The sequence below is a fragment of the Perissodus microlepis genome, chromosome 20 (genome assembly GCF_051167445.1).
Source record: "Perissodus microlepis isolate ML-2025 ecotype Zambia chromosome 20, ASM5116744v1, whole genome shotgun sequence".
Classification (NCBI taxonomy): Eukaryota; Metazoa; Chordata; class Actinopteri; order Cichliformes; family Cichlidae; genus Perissodus; species Perissodus microlepis.
This window is the reverse complement of record NC_140480.1, coordinates 9,240,902-9,265,219: the sequence shown is the minus strand read 5'-3', so window position 1 is coordinate 9,265,219 and position 24,318 is coordinate 9,240,902. Positions and strand designations below refer to the sequence as shown.

The following is a 24,318-nucleotide window of genomic DNA, read 5'->3' as shown; positions in this document are numbered from 1 at the left end:
AATACCTGTATGAAGGCAGAAACTGTGGCCCGAACGCGAGTAGTGGAGTCTCCGGTCCTGGCAAGCAGATTAGGAAAGGTCTGCTCCAAGCAGTGGGTCACCTCAGCTCGGCCCAGCCCTACACCTGGGATCAGCTGGCTTAGCATTAGCCGCAGCAGCTTCAGCGAGGCATGGAGAACCTAAAGCAAGATCCTTTTGTAATGAAACTTAAAACTTGGTGCTCTTTCTAAAATCTTACTACAATGGTAGCACCATATGTACTCATATATCTCTGTATGGACCTATCGCCTCCCACCAATTAATGAGCAGACACAGTTATTAACATCTATGTTTGATATCTTTTCTCTTGTTGTTTTTTAAAAATATGTTAAAGAGGTCTGAGAGAGACACTGATGCTAGAATCCTCATAAAGAAGAAGAAAAGCCGCAAATTAAGGCTGTAAAAGAAAAAATATTCCAAATTAAGCTTGTCAACTGGCAGAGTAAAGGTAGTGGAAGATTAAATTAAATTTAAAGTAAATTTTGATCAGATTTATATGTTAAATTAATAAATAGTCAGTATGATTGACATTTTAAAAGTAATAAAAGTTATGCATTTTGCACTAGTGTATGTACTTGAAGACCTAATCGCTGCTCATACATTTGTAATTTATCCCTTGCAACAGCTAAAATAAAATAAAAATCTGATGCACAACACAGGTCCTACCATTACACAAAAAAGTTGACCCTAATGGCCTAAATAATCGACATCCCATCTCTTTCTCTTCTCTATAAAATCACTATAAAGTAAAAGGTTTTGTCTGTACTCGTTTATGGTGACACTGCATTGTAATAAAAAAGTGTGATGGTACTCCATATCTAAGAGAAAAGAGCACCATTGCATGTTTATTTACCAAAAGCTCTGTAAAGATTTGCTTACATCTGCCTAATTTGAATGTCAGGTTTCTAAAATTAGCCAATTGCCTTATTCACAGCTGAACAAACTGGATTTAAATACATTAGAACATTGTATTAGATCTTTTAGAATTTGCATAAAGATTGCCTGGGCACTGTGAGTGCCAACGTCTATTTAGCATATACAAACATTTTATACAATTCCACAATCGTGTATAAATTCAGGACAAAAAGTATACAAATGTGTGTTTGGTTAATTATCTTTGTTGTAACAATCCTTCTTGGCAATAAATCTTATACCATTTATTTATAAGCATGTTTAAAATAGAAAAAAATAGAATAGTCCTTTACTGTGATTGTACGTGTACAACAAAATTGTGGCATTTCCCTGAAACAGTGCCACATTTAGTTTTTTATTAAATATCACTATTAGCAATTAATTAAAAAAAAAAAGAACACTTATCTTTCTGTTGAAACAGACATTTCCTTGGCCTTACTGTGTCTCTCATATAATTTAGATTGTGATGGTATGTCTATATTAAACTTATGAATTTAAATTTATGAAAGTGTTTCTGTTCTTCACTTTTCTCAAAAAATGTCAATCAGAGGGGGGGGTTCTCAAAATTTTGGCTAGTATTTTTCTTGCATCACTGCTCTGTTTGGCTGGGCCGAAGGACTCATACACACCCACAGATACACACAAAACTGAAAGCCCAGGACAAGATTGGAAGTAAAGACACTATAAATGACAGCAAAATTCATGGCATTGCTTACATGGCACTCGAGTATCATCTTTTAGCTTAAATGAAAGGTTCTCCCTACATCAATAAACCTGCTCTTACAAGATTTCTGCAACAACTACCCAAGGTTAGATTCAGAACCAGGATATAATAATATTTAATAGAAACCAAGGTTGTTAAGCGTGAATTAAACAAGCCCATTTCTACGCAGTATATTAACCAGTTAACATCTTAATGGAGTATTCTGTGCATCAAAGTGACTAGGAAAATAAACACGTAGAATTATTGCAGCCAAGCCCTTTTCATCCATTTTTACCATTCCACACAGAATGATTACAAAGCCATCCTTGTCAACACTACTTGTTTAAAGAAGCTAGCTCTGGGAGGCTGCACGTGGTACAGGGGGAACATTGTTCAGGGGGTGGCTGTATAAGCGGGTGCTGATTTTTAACAACACGTATGTTAGCACTGCTTGAAACCTATCTAGTATGTGTTAATTGGGCTTATTTTTATGTTAAGATTAATTTCTTTTGAGGAAGTGACTCACAGATGTGACTTTATCCAAGAGGGCTTTTTTGACGAGGAACACAGCAGCTCTTATCATGTTCCTCAGCTCTTCCTTGGGGGTGGTGGGAGAGACCTCCAAAAGCTTCTTATACACAGAAAGCAGGGCGTCCACTCTGTAACACCAGGTTTTAGAATATACCCCCGCCACCTGGGAGTGAATGGCAGCAGATTTACCAAGAGGATGAGAATATACATATTAGTTACATTGGTATTGTAGCATGTGGAAAAAAAAGTGTGTGGTATATGCTGTGAGATTTAAATGCAGCAAATACTCCAAAGACATTCACTTATTAATTTAAAACAACCTTTTAAAAGGAAATGCCAGCTATTTGTTGCATGGTCATTCGAACAGTGATGAACTATAATTATAGTTAGCGTGCTAATAGCATCTGTATAAAATAGGCTATTTAAGTGTTTTCAAAAGAGTTCAAAATTTGTTTTTCCTATTATACTTATTTTTTTAACTCGAAGAGTACTTACATTATCCAGTGTTAAAAATAAGCCAACAGTTAGTTGGGTTTTCTCTCAAATATACATTGAAATCTCTCTGACTGGGCTACTTACAAAACTGACTAAATACTAAAAGCTGACAGGTTTTATTTTCGCACTGACAGTAAGAAAGTAAAGTACTCCAGTGACATAAAATAACACAACGCTCTAGGTTTGTTTTTCTTCTCAGTTTTTGAAATACACTATGACTTTAACTGACTTCATACACCCACTATGACCTTGGAACTGGCTTAACAACAACCGGAAAAAGCATAATAACAATAATAATTACTTTTTTTAAACTACTTCTGTTCATTTCAGTATGTACCCAAGGACAATACCCATGATTTTTTGCCAAAATTGTTGAAAACAGAAGCAACTGATTTGTGTCAAAAAAAGGTCAATGCCTTTGCTACACAAAGAGAAATTGTGCTTATGAGTGTAGTCACTCCCAGAGGCCCACTGAGATCCTGACATGTAGAAATATAAACACAGCGGAAATTTAACAGCTATCATTGGCTTAGCTGTTTGTTTCACATATGTTTATCTTTTCTTACCAGGCTTTCTCCAAAGACCTCTATTGAAAGACCAGCCTCTCTCAGCACCTTCTCTGTCAGGGGTTCTGGTTCTCCACTCATTTCAGTGCTCTGTGGAGTCCTTTGCACTTCTGATATCGGGGAGTGCTCCTCCGCAGGGCTCTGAGTGGCCTCCAATGGCTGATCTTTCCTCTGAAGGGCTGGCAGCGGCCTTTCGTCGTAAGGCACACTGGTAACCTGTCACCAGAAGAAAGCAGAAACTGAAAAAATATTGACACCACATGCACCAAAATATAATGTATATTATATTTTCTTACTATGGCGGTTTGATTTTGCTATACTGTTTAATGTCTCAGCATCCAAAATTAGAGATGGAAAGTTTAGAGATGGAAAGTTTAGAGATGGAAAGTTTAGAGATGGAAAGTTTAGAGAAAACTGATCTGCATTTTCCCTCCTGAGAAATACTTTTGAAAAATTGATTACCTCTGCTCTTTCACTAACTCTCACTAACATTCGACTAGTGAAAAGGTCAATCATTCAACATAAGGATGACAATGAATATTGAACCCTCTCTGTTCAAGCCAAACTTCCAGCCAGCCGAGCAGAGTACTGTCTCCGGTGCCCCTGGGCCAACTGGCACACTGCTGCCTAGTGCAAGGCTCAAAGCCCTGCCTTGAGGCCAGGTTGGGAGCCGCTGCAGTCAGCCAACTGTTGCACGCTTTTAATTAAATAGTGAAACCTAAACCTGCACTAGGGCTAGTCTTAGTAGGTGGTGAGTAAAGCACAAAGGACCCCACTGGTCATAATCTCCTTGTGTGCCCTGGGTTTCAACACTACACAGGAGACTTTTTCTTAAGGTGCTTTCCTATTATTATTTTTTTTATAATAACACAGGAGTTCATGGAATTCAGAACAATGTGCACAACTGGACCAATAAAAAAATCTCTGTGTTTATAATCAGTGAAGAGCCTATCTATTCATGTCTAAATAAGCACTGCTTATTTAGAAAAACTGATATTTTGATTATAAAGTATGTTTGAGATGGGCATGTTTCATGCATTATTTCTATAACATCTAAACACATTTGATACAGGAAGATGCTTACATCGATTTTGAGTACAGCAGCAGGCGTACAAGGTGTGTCAGGTTGGCTGCTCAGGTTGGATGTGATAGATTCTTCAGCTAATTGTTGGTTTTTATGAATGTCTGGATTTTTCCCTTTGCTGATTGTGTCTGTGGATACAAGAGGCTTGGTATAGACTGAAGAACGACCTGGAGAAGACAGAACAGGAGGAGAGTACTGGGCCAGGGTTGATTCTGCTGCCCTCGTGACCTGGTGACATGGAAAGATAGAATAACAGAGATCATTTTAGATCAAAAAGAGCCATGAATAATGCAAGATTTCCCCCGCATATTTTCTCCATCTTTTACAAAACAATAACAGCCCACCTCGCTGTTACCAAACCAGTAGCTGTTGACATACCATTGTCATATCCAGCAGGTTGTGTACTTCCAGCTGCTGGTACACACTCTTCCTGTACTCCTCCATCAGCTCCTTCTTCTTTTTGGCCAGATCATAGTCTTCCTTTTCAATCGCACATCGCTTCTCCACATCGTATCTAGCCAAACGTTCCCCGACCTGGAAGTGCCAAGAATATGGAGGTAAAAGCAGCCCTGCAGCTACACTGTGACTCTACACTACAAGCTTGAACAGATGAGAACAATTTACGAGATAAGATTTATGTCAATTTGTACCTTTAGTGACTGCAAGTCTATGTACTGTTTGCTGCGTGCTGTTTTTTTCTTCTTCTCCTAAATTATAATTTGAGCTGTCAGGAGAGATAGCTCAAACTATAATTTTCCATCTTGTAAAGCTGCGCTACTGGTGAGAGATTTACTACACTTCAAATCATGAGCCATTATTAAAAAGAATTTGCATTTAGTGTTGGGGAGGCTATGGGTCTTTATTTATTTGTTTATTTAATTTACATGTTCTTTATTGGAACAAACTATGAGTGTCACCTGACAGGTTTTACAGGATGTAAAATTGACATCAACCTCAGAAATTCTAGTGAACTAAATTCAGTAGCTAATTTGTTGCCAACTGAAAGAGTTTCATGAACTCTGAACTTGCATCTACTTACAAATCTAAGTGTAAACAGAAAATCTGCATCTTCGGTTTGATGGTTTTCATACGAGAACTCCTGAAAATCTTGTGCAGCTCAGGACGGGCAGTTTATACAAAGCTGACCTTTCTGACATGTACCACACAGTGGGAGACCGTCTCACTATCAGAATGACCCCATTTCGATTAGATAAGGGACCTGCCTGGACACAGCAGGGAAGAGTCAGCAGACATGATGCCCAATGAAATCACTAAAAAATGACCAGTGTTGTTCTCTTGTGTATATGAGAGAACATGTAACAGTGAACATGGAATATGGAAATGATAAAACAAAACTATTAGTGTCACCTGACAGGTTTTACAGGATGTAAAATTGACATCAACCTCAGAAACTCATGTGAACGAGGAAATTCTAGTGAACCAAATTTAGTAGCTAATTTGTTGCCAACTGAAACAGTCTCATGACCTCTGACTTGTTTCGATTCAATTCAACTAAGATATATAAATATATGTGTGCATTCCTAATCCCAACAGTTGCCTCAAGGCAACTCAAGACCCTACAATAATACATTATTAATTTTGACAAAACAAATGGTACAACCTTAATCTACTTAAAACTTTTTTTTATTCTTTCTGATTTCTCAGTTAATAAAACTCAATGCTAAATATCCAAAAGAAAAGAGAAAGTCAAAGAAACACTTTTTAATCAGCAAGTACAGCATCAAGCCTCTTAAAATCTGATATATTGATCTGGTCAGTTAAGTAGCAGAAGGGGTTGTTAAACAGTTGCAGCAGCTTTGGGCTTATTGAAATGAACAACAGGTGCAGTGGAGGGGTAACAATGAGACAACCCCCAGAACAGGAATTGTTTTACAGGTGAAAGCCACCGACATGTTTTTCCTCCTCATCTTTTCTGACTATTTTTTTCACTACATTTGCATTTGGCTAGGGTCAGTGCCACTCGTGGTAGCATGAGGAAATACTTGGACCCTATTTTTGACGACCCTATGTTGCACAGGTAGTCCAACTCCTCTAGGATGGCACAGCAACATATGGCATTTGTTTGCTGTGTCTCCCAGCACGGTCTCAGAAGCAGTCTGGAGATTACAGGAGAAAGAGCTGAGGAGGACTGTAGAAGGTCCTTCACCCATCAGCATGACTGATATCTGCTCCTTTGTGCAAGAAGGAACAGGATGAGCACTACCAGAGCTATACAAATAACCTCCAGCAGGCCACTGGTGTGAATGTCTCTGACCAAACAATCAAAAACAGACATGATGAGAGAAGCCTTAGAGAACAATATGCTGCCTGTAACATTGTTCAACATGAGTGGTCTGGTAGTAGATCAGTAACCATCTGTGGAGGCATATCCATGGAGGGACGCACAGCCTTCTACAGGCTAGACAATGGCACCCTGACTGCCATTAAGTACCAAGATGTCTGTTGACAGATGGCAGTACAACAATGCCTAGTGTCATGTGGTGAGATCATGTAGGAAGTTCCTGTAGGATGAAAGAATTGATAGCATTGACTTGTCTGACCTAAATTCAATAGAACACCTCTGGAACATTATATTTTGGTCCATCTGCTGCCACCAAGTTGCACTGAAGGCTGTCCAGAAGCTCAGTGATGCCCTGGTTCTCCAAGGACAGCAAGCGCTGTCTCATTAGGAGGATGCCCTGATGTTGTCAGGTTTACATGCAAGCAGTTGGGGACCACACAACCTATTTAGTACCATTTTGAGCTGCTGCAATGAAATTTGGACTAGCCCGCCACATGTTTTTTCACTTTGATTTTAGGGGTGTCTTTGAATTCAGTCCTCTGTAGGTTGATAATTTTCATTCCCATCAAAAAATGTGGCCTCCATTCATCCCCAGCTCGTTACCTTCTCCATGTCAGTTTAGACATCTCACATGAGTTTTCCCATAGAGATCTGATGTGTTTTCACAGCATTTCTTGAATTTTTTTTGAGCAGTGTATAATTTGACTGTCCAACGTGAAAGAAATACAGCAAGCCAAAACCTTCTCTTGTCTTCGTCTTGTATGTCCCTGCATTTGTCAGATATCATGTGACATCATAAACCATTCTATGACATCCTGAGGGTGTGATGGCAAGGGATTTACAGGATGACTACCTTGGCAACCACTTTGTCAATGACGCTTTTATGCCATGCTAACAAGGTGTCTGAGTGGGTGTGTATGTTATCCAGTTACAGAATGGCTTGCAGTTGGAGATGGGAGAGAAAATATCCAAGTTCTCCCTCGCTGCAGCTGTCGAGCTTATTAAGAATTCATGGTCTGCATGGTAACGTTTTAGACAAAGGAGGTCTGCAACAGGAATCTGAACAATGTTTAACAACTCCTGTTACAAACAGTAGTGAAATAAATCTAGATATCTGTGAAAAAAGTGGTGCAAGTGAGTCCACAATTAAACTAAATTCCAGCAAAACAGTTGTTGGAACTTTCTGGGAAAGCCTGTTGTTGGAAATAGATGCATGAAGTAAGGCGGAGCATTTAGCATATATTTGCTTGTCCATCTTTACATCTGTCTCTTCATATACTATGTGTGTGCTACAACAAAGACTTATTGCCCAAATTTACACTACTATTCGAATGCCATAGCTCACTGTACAGTACCTATTTATTAGTACCATGATCTAATTCCTAGCAGCTACAGTACCTTTTGAAGGTCAGCAATAGCCTGCTTTAAATTCTTGGCTTCCTCATATTTCTCTTGCCGGACCATCTCTTGTTTCTTTTGGTCCAGGAGACGAATGATGTGGGCAACTTCAGGGTCCTGGTACATATCAAAGGCCAGATCGTCCAAGGGGGAAATGGATTCACATTTGCTGAGTGGAAAACAGGACAGACGGATAACAAACATTGGAGAAATTAATTATATGGCTTAGCACACCTGTCTTGTTGAAGCCGAGATCATTTCAGTGTATTATCTCTTAATTGTGCAATTCTTCACCAGCCCCCAAGGGATGCTTCACCTCTAGGTGAAACATCCCTTGGGGGTACATATTAAAAAAACATATATTTCAAAAAGTGTTTTTTCCCTGTACTGGCCACCACCTGCATCATCTACCAATGCACGTGACCTTCAGTTCCTGATTGGTTGTCTTCCAGACTAAATGGCTTTGTTACACAATGTTATTGTCACAAGAAAAAGAAACCAGGGTTCAATGACTTAGCCTCACCCCATGAAGGTCAACTCCAAGGCAGCCTCCAGCTGGGTACTGTTGAGGTAGTGTTCGATCAGCTGCTCTCTGCTTGGCTGGGGGTAAACAGATGGACAAATTACACACACGTGCGTACTGTGTTGAGGAAGACATGACTTTTAATCCCACTGGCTTATCCTAAAACTAATGATCCCTCTGCATCTTTAAAATGTGTTGATCAAACAAAAGTACTGCACCAGAAACCACCTGGATCTTACAATGGTATTAAGATAAGAACACTAACTCACTCAAACACACAAACACATGCAAACGTTATCATCACCCTCGAGACTACGGCCATATGGAGACTAACAGCAAACACTGCTTTTACCTTGAATACTAAGCAAGGCATTACACAAAACATTGCCACTGATGGCATTCTTGCTCATTATCAGCAGAATTAAACTTAATAGTAAAGAAGACAGACTTTTTCACAGAATATTGTTCCTTCACAGTAATGTGTAAGAACAGTCATACCATGTTGCTCTTATGCTCTCAATAAGAAAAAATACTGCAAGAGAAAAAGACACGTTTGTGTTTTTATATGTCATTACACATTTTTCATAGTCTTTGCATGATTTATGTTTAGAATAGAGATTATTTTTGGTCATATTTTTTAGTTTCGTGGGGCACCAAATGTTTTGTTTGGATTGTAGGCCAGTCCAGACTCTTTTAGTGCAGAGACATGCTCTTGTAACAGTATGTCTCTGTATCATTGTCTTGCTGAAATATGCAAGGCCTTCCCAGAAAAAGATGCCATCTAGATCAGAGCATACGCTGCTCTATAACCTGAGACGATGGCAGCATTTCTAGATCATGTTCATGTATGGCTCCTTCTTTGCATAACAAAGCTTTAACCTGCACTTGTGGATTTCTCCGCGAGCTGTGTCCACAGACAGGGATTTCTGGAAGTGTATTTAAGCCCATACAACAATTTCCACGACAGCATCACATCGGCTTTTAAGCCTCGTCCCTTCTACACAGCATTCTTGAAAAATTCTGATGATATTAAGTCTTCATAATTTAACATTGAGGAACGTTATTCCACAATTTCTAAACACAGTTTTCTACAGATTTGTGAAAATGTGGCTCTCTGATGTTCTTTTTTTACCCAATCATGTTAATGACCAGTTAACATAATTAGCTGCAAAATGTTTTTACAGCTTTAACTTGTAAGTATCACTTAAAAGAAACCTTTTGTTTCTCCCGTTCCAACTTTGAGATGTGTTGCAGCCATCAAACTGAAGATGTACGTTTTTTAAAAAAAAATTTTTTTTAAATCTTTTATATATACCGTTGTGAATAAAACATGGCTTTATGAGATTTGCCAACCATTGCATTCAGTTTTTATTTACATCTAACATACATCAGTTACTAATATTTATTTTCTACTGGGAAAAAACAAGTTAAACCAAATTAATTTTGATATTTTTTATGACACTTTGCACAACCAAAAGCACAGGTAAAAAAAAAGAAACAAAAAAAGACATAAAGACAAATATGGTTTGGTATTGTAAATGTTCGCTCATTGGTACACTTGTATAGCGCAGTGGGACCACTGCATAAAGCATAGCCATGGTTAATATTATTAGTAATATGTGGTAAAGGTCTTTTAAAATGCACATTCTAAAAACAACTAACAGAAAAATGGCAACGGTGAGTTTCAAAGGTTAAAGTTAAAGAAGTTGTTATTAAACTGATCATTGTAGTTGACGAGCTGCTGTGATTTTTTTTTCCTTTTCACAATTTGGATTGCTAACAATTTAAAGCAGCCAAAAGTTAAGCTTTTTCTCTGTATTCACACCACAGTGTCCCTTCCATAACTTCCACCCATAAGGCAGATATAGGAGAACAAGATCTAGCCGACCCTCTGGGCAAGATCACTGCTGTGATGGAAGTGCTCAGAGTCGGATTAGTAGACCAACAATGCAAAGCTTGTTCACTGGAATCTGTGCGACAGTGTGTCCATGTTTTTCCATGTCTGTGTTTGTGTGTGTGTGTGTTTTAAGGTGCTCTCACTCCTCCAGGAGCTGTCCATCTGCAGGACTATCTGATTACACTGACTAACTAAAGGCCTCCTGTTTGATACATACTGTTGCATACTGCCCTCCCTTTGTGTCTCATTACTAGATGCCTGACACATATATACAAACCTATGCACAAACACACACGCACACACCACTTAGGTAAACACGGGTGCATCCACCACATATAATCACATAGCACAGTAACAACATAAAATACTTCATTTGAAGATAAAGTGACTCAACAACTCCAATCCAATTATATTGAGTTGATGTTTATTAAATTAATAAGTAAATATAAGTAAGTCTGCACAGATTAAAACAATAAAAAGAGGGGAAAACTGAAGCTTTGAAACCCAGTTTATTGTTTAATGATGTTCTGTGAATGATAAATAAACGCAGACAACATGTGAGGAATACTTGACAAGTTCTGTTTGACAGACATGTTCATAGCTGTGGTTGGTTCAGCGTACGGGGATGCATGATAAGAAATGAATCCTTCTCTGAGTGACTGTGACTGAATGTGACTGAATCACAGCACAACATCGCCACCTACTGCTGAGGGGATAAACATAAGTGAAGGGTGATATGTGAGGAGAGTGCTCACTTACTATTGTGTTAAAAGCATTGCCATCCAAAGCATCTCCCAGAACATTAATGGCAACCAAACCAACCTGAAATCATTAAAAGAAGATGACGATGGTGAGCGAACTAAAGTAAGTAAATCAAAAAGTAAAGGAAATAATTCAAAACAAAAATCAATAAATAAATAGAATGAATGATAAGTAAGTGTGAAGCAAATAGAGGACCCATCTAATTACAGTTAAAGAAAATGCTCTCTGACAGATTATCTATGGTATTGAATTTAGCCTGGTACACAGACACCAACAGACCCAAGCACAGACAAGACCCGCCCTCCGTTAGGAATGTGTGGGGGTTCTGATAGGATGTGTCCTGCGATGACACAGCAAGGCACAGAAACTTTAAGGTGTCGGGTTAAGGCTGACCCAAACCTAGAGGAAAACATGCCCATAATTTCTGGTGTGTGGGAGTGGTACCCTTTTCTTTGTCCAATGGCTGAAGGACACATCCATGGCGCCATGTAAAATTACTTGAACCTTTGAACGATTAATAATAAATTTTCACAACTTTGCGTTTATTCGTCTTCACTCATAAGAAAAATTAACACGACATATAACACCCCATATTTCCTGTTTTTAATGACACAAGCAGTTCAAAGTTCAATAAATAACGAAAGAGAGCTGTAGGAGTTCAAGGTAAATAAAATCATTATAATAATGTAAATTCTACAGATTTTTTAGAAAACAGGCTTCTTCGGGGATAGCATAAGAAGAAAACAAAAGGATTCAATCGGGCTCTTCTCCACTAATGTAAATGCACATAAAGCTTTAAAGAAGTATAGGATATAACTGACAACGTGATTACAGCAAATTAATTCTCTGCATAAATAAGCAGAATTCATAAAAAATGCAAGCCTTAACCGTCTCAGACCAGACTACCCTTAAATAACTCAGTGGCCACAGTGCATTGTTACCATGTAACAGAGTACCTGATTATGGTGATTATAACGGTTGCCATAGTTTCTGTGGAAGGTTATTCTCAGATATGTTCCAACGGCATCTACATGGACTGACTTCAGTTCCCGAGCTTTGAAGCCTGTCTTCTCATTGTCCGACAAAGACACATACCTATGTGAAAGTAAAGTTTTGTTAGTCTGGGTCAAAATTCCTTCTAAGATATTGATGTAAATGACATTTACAAGAGTCGAAATGATTACTAAATTTCAGTTTGGTGATTATATGCTATCTAGATAGTGCACGTCTCAGTGTGGTAATTCTATATATTCAACAGGAGTGAACAGCTAGTCTGCAGAATAAGACCGAACTACAGAGCAAGCCAGCATCTATCCTGTTTCTGGTATGTTAGGTTAATAAAAAAATGGATCCCAAATGAAATAATTCATATCAACCTAACGTCCAACAAAAGGGTGTGGAAATTAAGCCTGGCCAAGTCTGCAGTCTCACCCAAGTCTGCGAAGCTGCCTGGGGAACCCTGGAGAGCTCGTTTCAGGAAGAGTGTCACCAATATAGAACTCAACCTTGGTTGGGATCATGTACTGATGAGCCAATAGCTGCAGCTTCCTTACCCTACTTCTTTCAACCAGCTGGAGCGTGATGTGTTGAGGGTAGGAGCACAGCCTGCAGTAAAAGTGATCAACACATGTTTCTTTAAGTTGAAAAGTAAAAAAACTTAGAAGTCACAAGAAAAATGACAACGGGTACAGCCTTTGAGTACTAGATGCTGGCCTTCAGTTTTACAGGAAATTTCCTCTTGACTACATTCTGATAACGACCAGTGTTGAAATTTTCCATCTTACAGATGAAGTAAACTTGTCTTATGCCTTTATTCTGATTAAAAAACTTGCCAGAAAAAAGTTTAACTTTTATGGTATTTTTTAATGGTACCTGCTGGATCTCCAGCCGTTGACTGTAGGTGCATGCACCATGAGCTCCTTAGCACTAAAGTTGTCCTCATGACTGGAAGAGCTGACCACAGTGAATCCTATCTTCCTTGGCATCCCTCTGTTGGACACTGATAAAACAAACAAAAAAAAATGAAGTGTTATTATATATACATATATGTCCTACACCTGGGTGTGCCTACCCTACCTTTTGCCTGTGCAACTGGGATAGGTTCCAAGCTCTCCAAAGTATCCTGCAAGCAGCATGGACATACTTTGTGAGTGGCGCAGAAAACCACTTCATGCTGCCTGGAATAAGTTTAGGTTGGGTAGGGGTTAACTGGTTTTCATGTTAGCTGGTGGAGCTTGTTTATACTCTCCACTGTCCGTTTTACAGATGCTGCAACCACAAATTTCAGAAAACAATACAAATTAAAAAAATATTTGAATACATTTAAAATAAAAAAGCCCATTGATTGGGCTCATATATATTTGTTTTTGTGACTTAAATCACAAGGGAACACTTTTCCCTTGACACCACTGATCACCTTGATCAAAACATGTATGTATTATATGCATGCATCGTGTCAGCTGTTTAACACCTGTTAATGTTAATTGATGATCTTCATAGGCAATTGAAATTCGTACCTGTGTACTTCCATTTTATAATTCCCAGAAAGGCACCTTTGTTAATAAATTAGTGTCTTCCTTCCTATATGGGCTGTTGAGATTGTGACGATTTACGAAACATGCCTGTGTTAACTGCTAGGATCGTGAGTTTGAAACTGAAAATCAAAGGGGTTATGTTGAATGTTGTCAGTGTATTTGCCCCACAGGTTGGATGTTAGTTATGACATGGTGTCAGCTGGATTGACAGATGAGGTCAGGCAGTAGTTTCTGCAAAATATTGTTTTTTTAAATTCACACTTATTATTTAATGCCGAGTTTATTTCTTACATGACGGCTGGACAATAAAGCTCTGAAACATGCTTTATTTTGTTGGCAGAGTGGTTAGCAGCAAACTAGAATCGGGCATAAATACACCGGCACATTTTCTGCATCACCAAATGAATAAATGCAACAATGTGACGCGCAGTTTGTACTGCTGTTAACTTTACAGCTGGGATTGATTCATAATAGTAAGGCACGACATATAAAACTTCTCCTAAAATAACAATAATAATAATAATAATAATAATAATAATAATAATAATAATAATAATAATCTATATCGCACTTAAACATGTTTTGTGTGTGTGTGTGTGTGTGTGTGTGTGTGTGTGCGAAATAGAGAGAGAGAGAAAGAGAGAGCGTGTGTGTGTGACCTAACGAGGTTGTGTTTTCAGCATAAGTTACCACGGTGATTTAGACAGATAGGTAGAACGCCATGTTCTTACTTTGAGCGCTACGTAGTTCGCTGCCTTATTAATCTCCCCTCGTAGTACAACCCTTTATGGGTACAAGCTAACCGTTAACTATCAGCCCACAAACCGTAGCTAACTAAAGTAGTCTAATGTCTATGTTTTCTAAAGGGATTTTGAAATCTGATACATTTCCTGGTGACTATGTTTCTTTGCGTCCCACAACATTTTTCTACATTTCTGGTGTAAACAGCGTTTTCCTGCGTTTACCTTAAAGGTATCTTACCACAAACATCACCGCAATGTTGACAGCTCGAAGCCCCATGTCATCTCCATAACCACCGCTGACAACAACCACTGCAGACATGCGCAGTCGTGAACGTCGCAGTCTAAATGTATTGTGGTCAGTGTAGTTTTTCAGCAACATTGGCTAGCGACGTTTATCATTTTAATTCGTCTTTTGCACGTTCTCTTGTATGTTTTTTTGTGCGTATTTGGATACGGTAGTAATTTCAATAAATTCATAAACGTTTTGTATTGTGCTTTCAGAACAGCAATAATACGGCAACAATAATAAAGGAAGTTTGATCTCACCTTCAGAATAAAGGCATAAAGTAGCAGTAGCTTCAAGATTTGTTTTTCAATTATCTTAGCAATAACATGACGACAGCAAAGGCAATAAAATGCAAAAGAGACTAAAACACTAACTCTTCGCTTAATTTCTTAAAGCTACATTTTGATACATTTACTAGAGTTTCGTACACACGCCTATACATGTATTTCTTTTAAATGATATTCACTTAGTTTGAAATTTTTAAACGGAAGTTGTGAGCTTTAGCACACTTGCATCAATCTAGCAGCATGGATGACACGGAGAAATGGCCAGAAGTAGAAAAAGCAGCGACAGAGAAGAGGCGTGAGTTGGTTTTACAGGGGCCTGCTGTTGATAAGAGAATTTCCTCAAACGGGGGACTCGACTCCTCCATCTACTCTCTGACACTACTGAATTATCTGGAAGTTAGCCAGTGCCCCAGTCTGACAGAGATCCACGAGGATATCCGGCATCTGACAAACCTCCAGAGTCTCATCCTGTGCAGAAACAAGCTCGCATCCATCCCTAATGTCATCGGCAACCTCAAGTCTTTAAAGGTCCTAGACCTGTCAGTCAACAACCTTACAGTCTTACCAGAGGGGGTCACCCAGTTAAGGGAGCTGAACACGCTCAATGTGAGCTGTAACAACCTGGAGGTCCTGCCTGAGGGACTCTCTCAGTGCACCAAGCTCTCCTCCATCAACATCTCCAAGAATCGCGTCATCGGGTTTTCTGCTGACTTTTACTCTGAGAAACTGGACCTGCTCAGCACCGTGGTGGCCTCTGACAACTTAATCGAAGAGCTGAGTGGAGAGATTCACAAACTAGCTGCTCTGAAGGTGAACTCCATTCACAAAAATGTTGTTTTCCACCAATCAACAAGTGTAAACCTGCCTTAATTTCATTTTTCTCGACACATGGCTCACCACAATATGAGCCATGTTCACCAGGGCAGGAAAACTCTTAACATATGGTTTAAGATGGCTTTCACTTTTTGCTAATATTATATGCTGGATAAACTGTCACTTTTTTAAACATGCTTTATAAATAGAAAGTCCTATATGTGTGCCTGCTTGGTTGCTGTAAAAGTTTAAATTATGTACACTTAAACTTCAGGGTACTTTTTTAGAGTGTGAGACTCCTGTGACACTCTGCCCTTGTTTTGTCTTCCTCCTGCCCATCTTTGCAGGTCCTGGATCTCTCCAATAATAAGCTGAGAGAGATTCCCTCCGATCTGAGTGACTGCCCCAAGCTGAAGGAAATCAGCTTCAAAGGCAACAAGCTGAATGACAAGCGTCTGGAGAAGATGGTCAACGGGTGCCAGACCAAGTCGATCCTCGATTACCTGAGAGGAAAAGGAAGAGGCAGACAAGGGGAAGATAAAGGTGATCCTGACGGAGGACGCAGCACAGACAAGAAAAAAAGGCAGCAGCAGAGGAAGAAGAAGGAGAAGGCATCAGATGAGCAGGATGAGGTGGAAGAGCTGAACAAGATGGTGGTGAGGGTTCTCCATGTTTCAGATGCTCCCACGGCACTTACAGTCAAAGTGAGTGCAGAGGTGAAAGATGTGAGACCCTACCTGGTGTGCTGCATAGTCAGAGGCATGAACCTAAAGTCTGGGAACGCTCTCAAACGTTTTCTGATGGCTCAGGTAAGATCCAAAACCTCACTATGATATTAATTCGGCATCACATCTGACACACCCAAATATGTGGTATAGAGTCCAGAAAGAATAGCTTTTTGTTTTTCCAGACAAAACTTCATGATGACTTGTGTGGTAAGAGGACCATAGCAACCATTGCAACTCATGATGTGCAGCAGCTCAAAAGTCCCCTTATGTATGATGTCAAACAACCTACCCAGCTCAAGGTACAAATGACAGAGAAGTCTTGTTTGTTAAACACTCTTTAAAAAGAAGACTCCTAATTTCACATGTTTATTCACCATTAGATTGTTGCGCTGGGTCGGAAGGAGATGACCGCCGTCGAGCTTATAAGGCATCTTCATCTAGAGGCTGAAGAGCTGAGGAAGCAGAAGAAGAGGCAGAATGTTACAGGCCTCCACAAGTCAGTACTGCATGTGACCTTTCCACACAGCACAAGCTTTGTTAACACTGGGTCAAAGATCTCCATTAGTCAGCCTCATAAAACCTTTGTGTTCAAGGCCCGAACCAATTTTAAGGACAGAAAACAATTTATGTAAAAAAATCCAAGGGACTGTTTAGATTAGAGGTGTGCGAGATGGTGTTTAAACACATGAGGGCAGCAGAGGTGTGTCAGACCACAGAATTGGTTTGAGTATTTTGGCCTTGAGCACTAAGTATTGTTCTGTTTAACAAAGTCAGGGGCAGTGCCAAGACTTCGGCTGAGGTTTCAGAAATAAATACCAGAACACCTAAAAATGAGTTTTAAGTTCTGCAAGGTTAATGGTTTTAATTGCAGACAGACCTCTCACCTATTCTGTTGTCTCTGTCACCAGCCAAACTGTTTTTTGTTCTTTTTGTGTTGTTTTTAAAGATACCTCCAGCTTCTGCAAGGAAAGCCACTCTATCCATGTCTAGTAGATGCAGAAGGTGATGTGATTTCATTCCCACCAATCACCAACAGTGAGAAAACCAAGGTGTGTACATGTGGATATTCTCCATCTTATATTAGTCATTTACATTAATATTTACATTACTTTTACAGAATACAATGGATTTGATTTTTAGAGAAATAACAAGTCAGCTTGCATTCTGTCCTGATTTAACAAGACAGAATTAAAGCTCATCAGAGGTGCTTATCAGCTGATGTTCTGTGCATCATTGTGCTGTTTTTGTGTCTTTTCGTGATCTGACGGAAATAATTACATGAGCTTTACTGTACAGATCAAGAAGACGACCAAAGAGTTGTTCGTGGAGGTCACGAGTGCGACCAGCCTGCAGACCTGTAAAGATGTTATGGATGCTCTGATTGTAGTAAGTGCACTGCCTTTTCTTTAGTGAATGATAATTTATCTCTGTATCACAACATGAGACAGGGATGCACAGTTCTGACTGTAATACTTGTTAGAGAGACAGTATCCTGAGGGTAGCAAGAGGAAACTCATTCAAGGTTCAGTTCTAAGTAAATTTAAGGGGAATGTTTTTGAGCAAGTGAAAGCCTCAGTCATGGTAATGTGCTTGGTAGTTAATGGAAAACCTTTTAGTAGACTGAGACTGCGAGGGTAATGCTACCGGTAAGGCCGGAATGGGGATTGATGATGGTACACACGTCTGGTTTAGGAAATCTGTTTAACAGAATCAGTTTTTTTGCAGTTTGCAAAGTCCACTAATTTTTTCTCCTGAGTGGTATTTCTAGGCCATTAACACCTTGTCATGAGCAGTACTGTTAGACTGTTTGGAGGAAATGAAGAAACTTGAAGAAGAGAGCTCAGAAAGGTGTTGCAACCTGTGAGCAGTGTACAAAGCCAGACTTTCTTAATTGTAGAACTGCTTAAATACAAAAAGGAGTCAGTGCTGTGACATGAAGTGCTTTAAATTCCTAGCAGAGGTTTTTGAGTAGAATGAATCAAAGAAAACAGAGACGATCAGTGACATTAAGAAGTACCTTTGTGTGTGTGTGTGTGTCTGTGGAGCAGTTTTGTAGTGTTACACAGTATTTGCACCTTATAATTGGCATTTTCTTACTTCACACCTCGCAGAAGGATTGAAATTTTCCATGCTTAGGCTGATTATTTAATGTAAAGGCATTATAAAAAAATTATTAAAGGAGAAATTTTTGGTGAGTGTTATGCAGCGCATCAAGTTCCAGCCTTTTTCCAAAATAGACAAATTAATTTTTCTTAAAATTCTACATACAATATATAAAAATGTCAAATTGAAAAAAAAAAATGGTTGAAGTCCTTGCAAATCTTTTGAAAGTAAAAAAACCAAACAAAAATATAACGTGTATAAAATAATTCACAGCCTCTTCTCAATACTTTGTTGAAGCACCTTTGGCAGAAATTACAGCCTCAAGTCTTTCGGAGTATGATGCTACAAGTTTAGCATACCTATAGTTTTTCTCATTATTCTTTGGGGAAACCTCTCAAGCTCCATCAGGGTTCAATGAGATGTTGAGTGTCATGGCAAAGGCTGTGAATACCAATGTGTTTTTAGTTTTTATAAAGAATTTAAATCCAACCTTTTTCACTTTTACATTATGGGGTGTTTTGTATAGACTTTTGAGGTGATCTGATCTCTCTCTGAGGGACTTCTTGGTAAAATAACAATCGAAAAAAATTGCATACACACATTTAACAGGAAGTTCATGTTTCTCTGCAGAAAATGGCAGAGTTGAACAAGTTCACAGCAGAGCATCAGGAAGAGGCGGGGTCAGATGGAGAAGGGGGTGGCCCACCAGTGCCTGCTGACAGCAGCGAGACCTCCAGCCAGCTGATCATCCAGCAGGTGCGAACGGTCGACCAGGACGGGAACCTGAAGGTGGTGTACCCGTCAAAGACAGATCTCTCCAACGACATGAACAGCTTGACTATTATTTGGTAACAGTGCATTGGATTAAACCTCATGTTTGTACTCATTCACATACTACATGAAGTTATTTTAACAGTTTAAAGGATGGGGCTGTGTGAGCATTGAGGCTCATGTTTATGACTTTGACTTAAACGTGCTTCAAACATACAATAACAATGTCGAACAATGGTTTATTTTGAAAAACTCTGATATTGTTAATACATGTTGCTGATTCATGTAAAGCTTTTTGAACCATAATTACTTTAATAAATCCATTTCCAAATTCAGCGATCATGCTGTGCATCTGAGGCATCATTTTTAAAACGGAGATAGCCATTCATGTGGAAATGGTGGTTGATTTTAACTCGGGGTAGTCACTTTTTATTAGTGGCAGATTTTATTGGCTTTTTTCAGAATTCCTTTAAAAAAACAACTTTTCAAGTAAGTAATTCCTAAGTAGGTTTTAATAAACTTTATTTCTGATTGTAGATATTGACATTCTTGATTACAGCTGCTCATGCTGAATACAACCCAAACAGGAAAAATAAACCGCATCATTTCCTGTGCAGCAGCACAACATAAAACAAGACTCAAAGCTTTTATAGTATGTAAATTTGCTATGTTTATTGTGTTATGCAGATTGTACAGAGTTGACAACTATTATATATTTCCAAATTCCCAGTGAGAAACCACAAGAATAACAAAGTGTCTTATTCAAAATTTGAATGAGACAGAAATTTTAATCTTATATTTGTGAAAGTAAAGTAAATGCTTGTGACATGAAACTAATATCAGAGATGTTTATGAAGTGATGGTGACAGGATCTGCAAAAGAGTGGAAAACAAAGATGTGGTAAGATTGTTGGCATATTCTGTGTGTATCTTGCATTTCTCCACACCCCGACACAAAAACTCTGTATGGCTAGATTAGCTCTGTCAGTGCAAACAGCCAAACAGGTACTTACAATCACAAACGTAAGACACCTCCAGGTACTTGTACGTGCCAAAGCAGGGGTCTCCAAACACTGAGTTGCTGGCGCTGATAGTACAGCTGTTTTTCCCGTTACACCTGTAAATGTAGAATGGCATGACTGAAAAGGGCCATTGAGTCACTGATCCCATGGAATACATTACTAAATATGGGCAACATCTAGAATTATTTTCTTTTCTTTTTTTTATCCTCTTATATAAAACCTCCACCATCGTGGTTCATTCTTTGCCTTATTTCCTTCCAAAGTGAACAAGGGAACTTGTTTATGCTTCACTCACTGACCTCGCAGCGACTTTGGGAGTGGGGTTTGAGCAGTACACATTTTGAATTTGAGAGTCAGGCCGCCTGAAAGAGCAGGTGGTCTTGTCAAGGCGTCCGTAGTAAGCTCCGTAGACCAATATTACCTGCCCAACATCTATGCCAAAGAAGAGGAAAGAGGCACAGAATGAAAAGTAGCTCATTTGTAGGTTCGTCACATTGTTCCAACACAAATACAAAAAAATGTAATCTTACCACAGTACAAATGTGCCAAAGAACCCTCACAGGTCACTGTTTGAACTGTCAAAAAAAAAAAAACAACAAAAATAAACATCAATCACATCACACAGACTGGTTAGCAGACTCATGCAGACATGTGACTGACTTGCTGGGAAGCAGGTGTAGTTGGTCTCCAGGTATTTGAAGATGCCGACGCAGGGATCCGAGGTACGAACGACATTTGTGTTGATCTCGCACACCTTCCTGCCATCACAACTTTAGGAATAACAGTGAGTGTTATGTATGTAGTGTATATAACATAAAATATATAGAAAAATACCTGAAGACTCACTGGCAGTTGAGCACTAAAATATAATACCTTCTCTTAAGGATATCCACGGTGCCGCTTTGAGAGCACTGTGTATTTTGAAGCTGATTCTGAGGCCTGCCCTCACTGCAGGTCTCACGGTCTTTACGTCCGTACAGTGCAGCCTGCACTATGATCGCTCCATTATCTGTTAAACACCAAGGAATGTCTTTTTGCACCCGAGTACAACTATACTGTATACTTTGTCCTTAAGCCAAGAATATATGCTCAGCCAAAACTGCAAAGCACTTTTCACAGCTTTATGAGCTTTCAACACATTTCTGGAAAAAATGTTACTAAGGCAGTATTTTTAACCTGACATCTTTATCATGTTATAACATTAACATTTTCAGGGTTATTTAAGCTGATGTTTAATGTGCAAAACTACAATGCTGGTTGATGAAAAATATTTATGCTTTAAAAATCGAGATGTGCTGTTTGTTGTGGATGCTGACACACAGTCTTGGATATTTTACACATACCACAGCTTAAGTGCTGGACATTGATTCCATCATCACAGGTCACTGTTGTCTCCGTGGAAACAACTAAAGCAATAAATATGAAAGATTAAGTATATAGATTAAGTATATAGGGAATAAATGCTGCACTATCAGATATTTACCTGATGATGTGAGCAAACAAGCTGTTGCAAGCACTGAAAACAAACATCAGTGTCAATTTTTATTATAAAAGTAAAAATGACACTTTTTAAAGTTTGAAAAATTTATCTATTATTGCAGAGAAGCATACATTATTTATTATTTTTGGATAATACATAGAACATATTAACAACAATATTAGTTTCTGCAGATTTTATTAAGTAAAGTTTGTACACTGGTAACAACAGTTTCAAATCAATCAATTCTTCCCTCATTCTTTACTCCATAGGTAGCAAACACTGTAGTTTATTCTGTAATGACTGAAATCATAAAATAAATAAATTTACCTCCAACGCATCCTAATTTGAATATGAACCCACATAATTGTCACACTGGCAGTGAATCACTTGTATACTCACGCAGTGTGGTGCAGAGTCTGAAGGAGAGCATGGCTGTAGAAGCTCCAGTCTCGAGAGGCTTGTGGAACTGATAGTGGCTGGGGCGGTTACGCTGGTATTTATCCTGTTGGCTCAAGAATTGAACAAGATCTTGATCTTGCACAACTACTGGCTCCTGGTGAAAAAATGTGAACATGTGACCAACTCGCATTGTTGTTCAAGTGCAACAAAGGCAATGGACAATGACTTGTTGTCTTTGGACTGTAATGAAGATGATGGTAAGAATTTCACATAATCAAAGTGGTTTTTGTTTTCAAGCCCAACAATGGGCTCATTCATTATTCTTGAAAATTAATCTGTTCCCAACATATTTATTACAGCTGATTCCTGGAAGGAGTATCCATTTCCCTTCAGGTGTGATTAGATTTCAGGGTTATGGCTTGGTGACACACTTTACTATGTTTACACGAGAGTTTAGGTTTTTAAGAGGTGGCTGTGTAAATTTGTAAAAGGTAAATGAGTCAGAACTTCAGGTGTTTAAAAGCGTAGGATAAAATGTGTAAATAGGCGAATGAGGGTTGTAAAAAGCAATTTGAGTGCTCAGAGTAGAAAAGCGCTTTGTAATTAGGTCCATAATTTGTCTGACACATTTTACCTCTCTACACTACTAAAGTGGATTTTAAATCAAACAAAACATACAGCATGTTTTTAGTCCCAGTACTCCTATTTACACGTTTTAATTTATGCCTTTGAACACTTTCTGATTTTCTCACACAGGCTCAGATGGATATGTCAGGACAAATTTGTCTGTTTCTGTTTGCAACTTGAAACAGCATTTGCTCATGAAGCATCTTTGACATTAAGTAGTCACAATAATTTCAGATAGCTCTTTGAGTGGTTACAGTTTATTTTTTTAGTGAACTTCCTGCAGTAACACCTGTTACCGTATTCCTGTCTCCACCTTCTTAAAGACCCAGAATTACCGCACATCTTGAATTACTGCAGGGAAACTGTACCAGGAAGCGTACTGTAATCTGACAGGATTAATAAAGATTAAAGTTATGTTTGCTAACTTTACTTGTTTGCAACACCGCACTTGCTGTTGATTTAAAATATTTGATTTCATAACTACTAGAATTTGTATCGCGTTTATATTATTCTGCACGATAAAGAAATGCTGCTGTTGCAAATGAAAACAATCATGTCAGCACAAATGAATAAATGTGGAGAATGACATAAAAAGCTGTCGTATCTTTTGTTAATTCACACAAAATGCATTTTTTCTATAGTTTTGTGGGAGTTTGTCCTTATCGGGAGGAAAAGCTGATAAAACTTTGAATGAACTGCATGAAAATGCAGTTATATATATATATATATATATATATATATATATATATATATATAAAACAAAACATATAGTAGTCTTTGCCCTCCTTCACATTCCAACAGGAGTCCTTAAGGAATCCTACAAAATCATATTTAGACAATTAGTTTGAAACAGGGGCGATTCTAGGATCAGAGCTTTGGGGGTGCTGAGCACCCAGAGAGCTGCCCAGCCAGCCAACATACACTTTACTCGTCACAATGAGACTTCTTCCCTGTCTCTGTCAGTCCCTGCATCCTCCCTGTCCTCGTCGTGTGTTGTCTTTGTCTCCGTTATCAGTCATCATAATTTTACCATCTCTGTGCAAGTCTGCAAATTTCTTTATTAAATCATAAGATTCTTAAATTCATCAAGTCTCTCTGTGCCTGGGTCCTCGTCACAAAACATGACATCACTGTTTTGTGCATTTTACAGTTTTTCTCAAATGTTAAAACACAAAAGCCAATCCTGTAACCCAAATGACCAGTAGTCTAAACACATTTACTAAATGTAGCCACCATATTCCAGTACCATAAACACATGTCACATGAAGACACAATTCACAAAACACAACCCTCTGTACTCATAAATCTAAACAC

General features: G+C 38.7%; 3 protein-coding genes across 4 annotated transcripts in view; 1 reads left to right on the top strand and 2 right to left on the bottom strand.

Moving 5' to 3' along the window:
• cep104 (centrosomal protein 104) overlaps positions 1-14,817 on the bottom strand; it is a 35,234-nt gene extending 20,417 nt beyond the window's left edge. Inside the window, exons 1-12 of one of the 2 annotated variants that reach the window (XM_084916280.1) lie at positions 14,728-14,817; positions 13,085-13,211; positions 12,644-12,817; positions 12,169-12,307; positions 11,210-11,272; positions 8,554-8,630; positions 8,031-8,199; positions 4,709-4,864; positions 4,331-4,558; positions 3,247-3,462; positions 2,181-2,348; positions 6-179 (exon numbers count right to left, since the gene is read on the bottom strand). In XM_084916280.1, coding sequence (XP_084772406.1) covers positions 6-179; positions 2,181-2,348; positions 3,247-3,462; positions 4,331-4,558; positions 4,709-4,864; positions 8,031-8,199; positions 8,554-8,630; positions 11,210-11,272; positions 12,169-12,307; positions 12,644-12,817; positions 13,085-13,197 — 1,677 coding nt within the window. In that variant the 5' untranslated portion in view covers positions 13,198-13,211; positions 14,728-14,817. The remainder of the gene's footprint in view (positions 1-5; positions 180-2,180; positions 2,349-3,246; positions 3,463-4,330; positions 4,559-4,708; positions 4,865-8,030; positions 8,200-8,553; positions 8,631-11,209; positions 11,273-12,168; positions 12,308-12,643; positions 12,818-13,084; positions 13,212-14,727) is intronic. The other variant, XM_084916281.1, reaches the window with a different exon arrangement.
• Positions 14,818-15,255: 438 nt separating this feature from the next.
• lrrc47 (leucine rich repeat containing 47) lies at positions 15,256-19,812 on the top strand. Its single transcript, XM_084917854.1, has 7 exons — positions 15,256-15,872; positions 16,223-16,684; positions 16,786-16,902; positions 16,984-17,099; positions 17,550-17,652; positions 17,900-17,989; positions 19,337-19,812. Exons 1-7 carry the CDS (start codon positions 15,303-15,305, stop codon positions 19,556-19,558), a joined length of 1,680 nt encoding a protein of 559 aa, XP_084773980.1. The 5' UTR covers positions 15,256-15,302; the 3' UTR covers positions 19,559-19,812.
• Positions 19,813-19,964: 152 nt separating this feature from the next.
• Positions 19,965-22,462, bottom strand: LOC146364098 (L-rhamnose-binding lectin SML-like). The gene is made up of 9 exons (XM_084917855.1): positions 22,378-22,462; positions 21,982-22,014; positions 21,842-21,904; positions 21,372-21,507; positions 21,159-21,268; positions 21,029-21,073; positions 20,798-20,930; positions 20,490-20,593; positions 19,965-20,349 (listed from the first exon to the last, which is right to left on the bottom strand). The coding sequence occupies exons 1-9, from the start codon at positions 22,406-22,408 to the stop codon at positions 20,327-20,329; spliced, it is 678 nt and encodes a 225-aa protein (XP_084773981.1). The 5' UTR covers positions 22,409-22,462; the 3' UTR covers positions 19,965-20,326.
• Between the last annotated feature and the right edge of the window lie 1,856 nt (positions 22,463-24,318).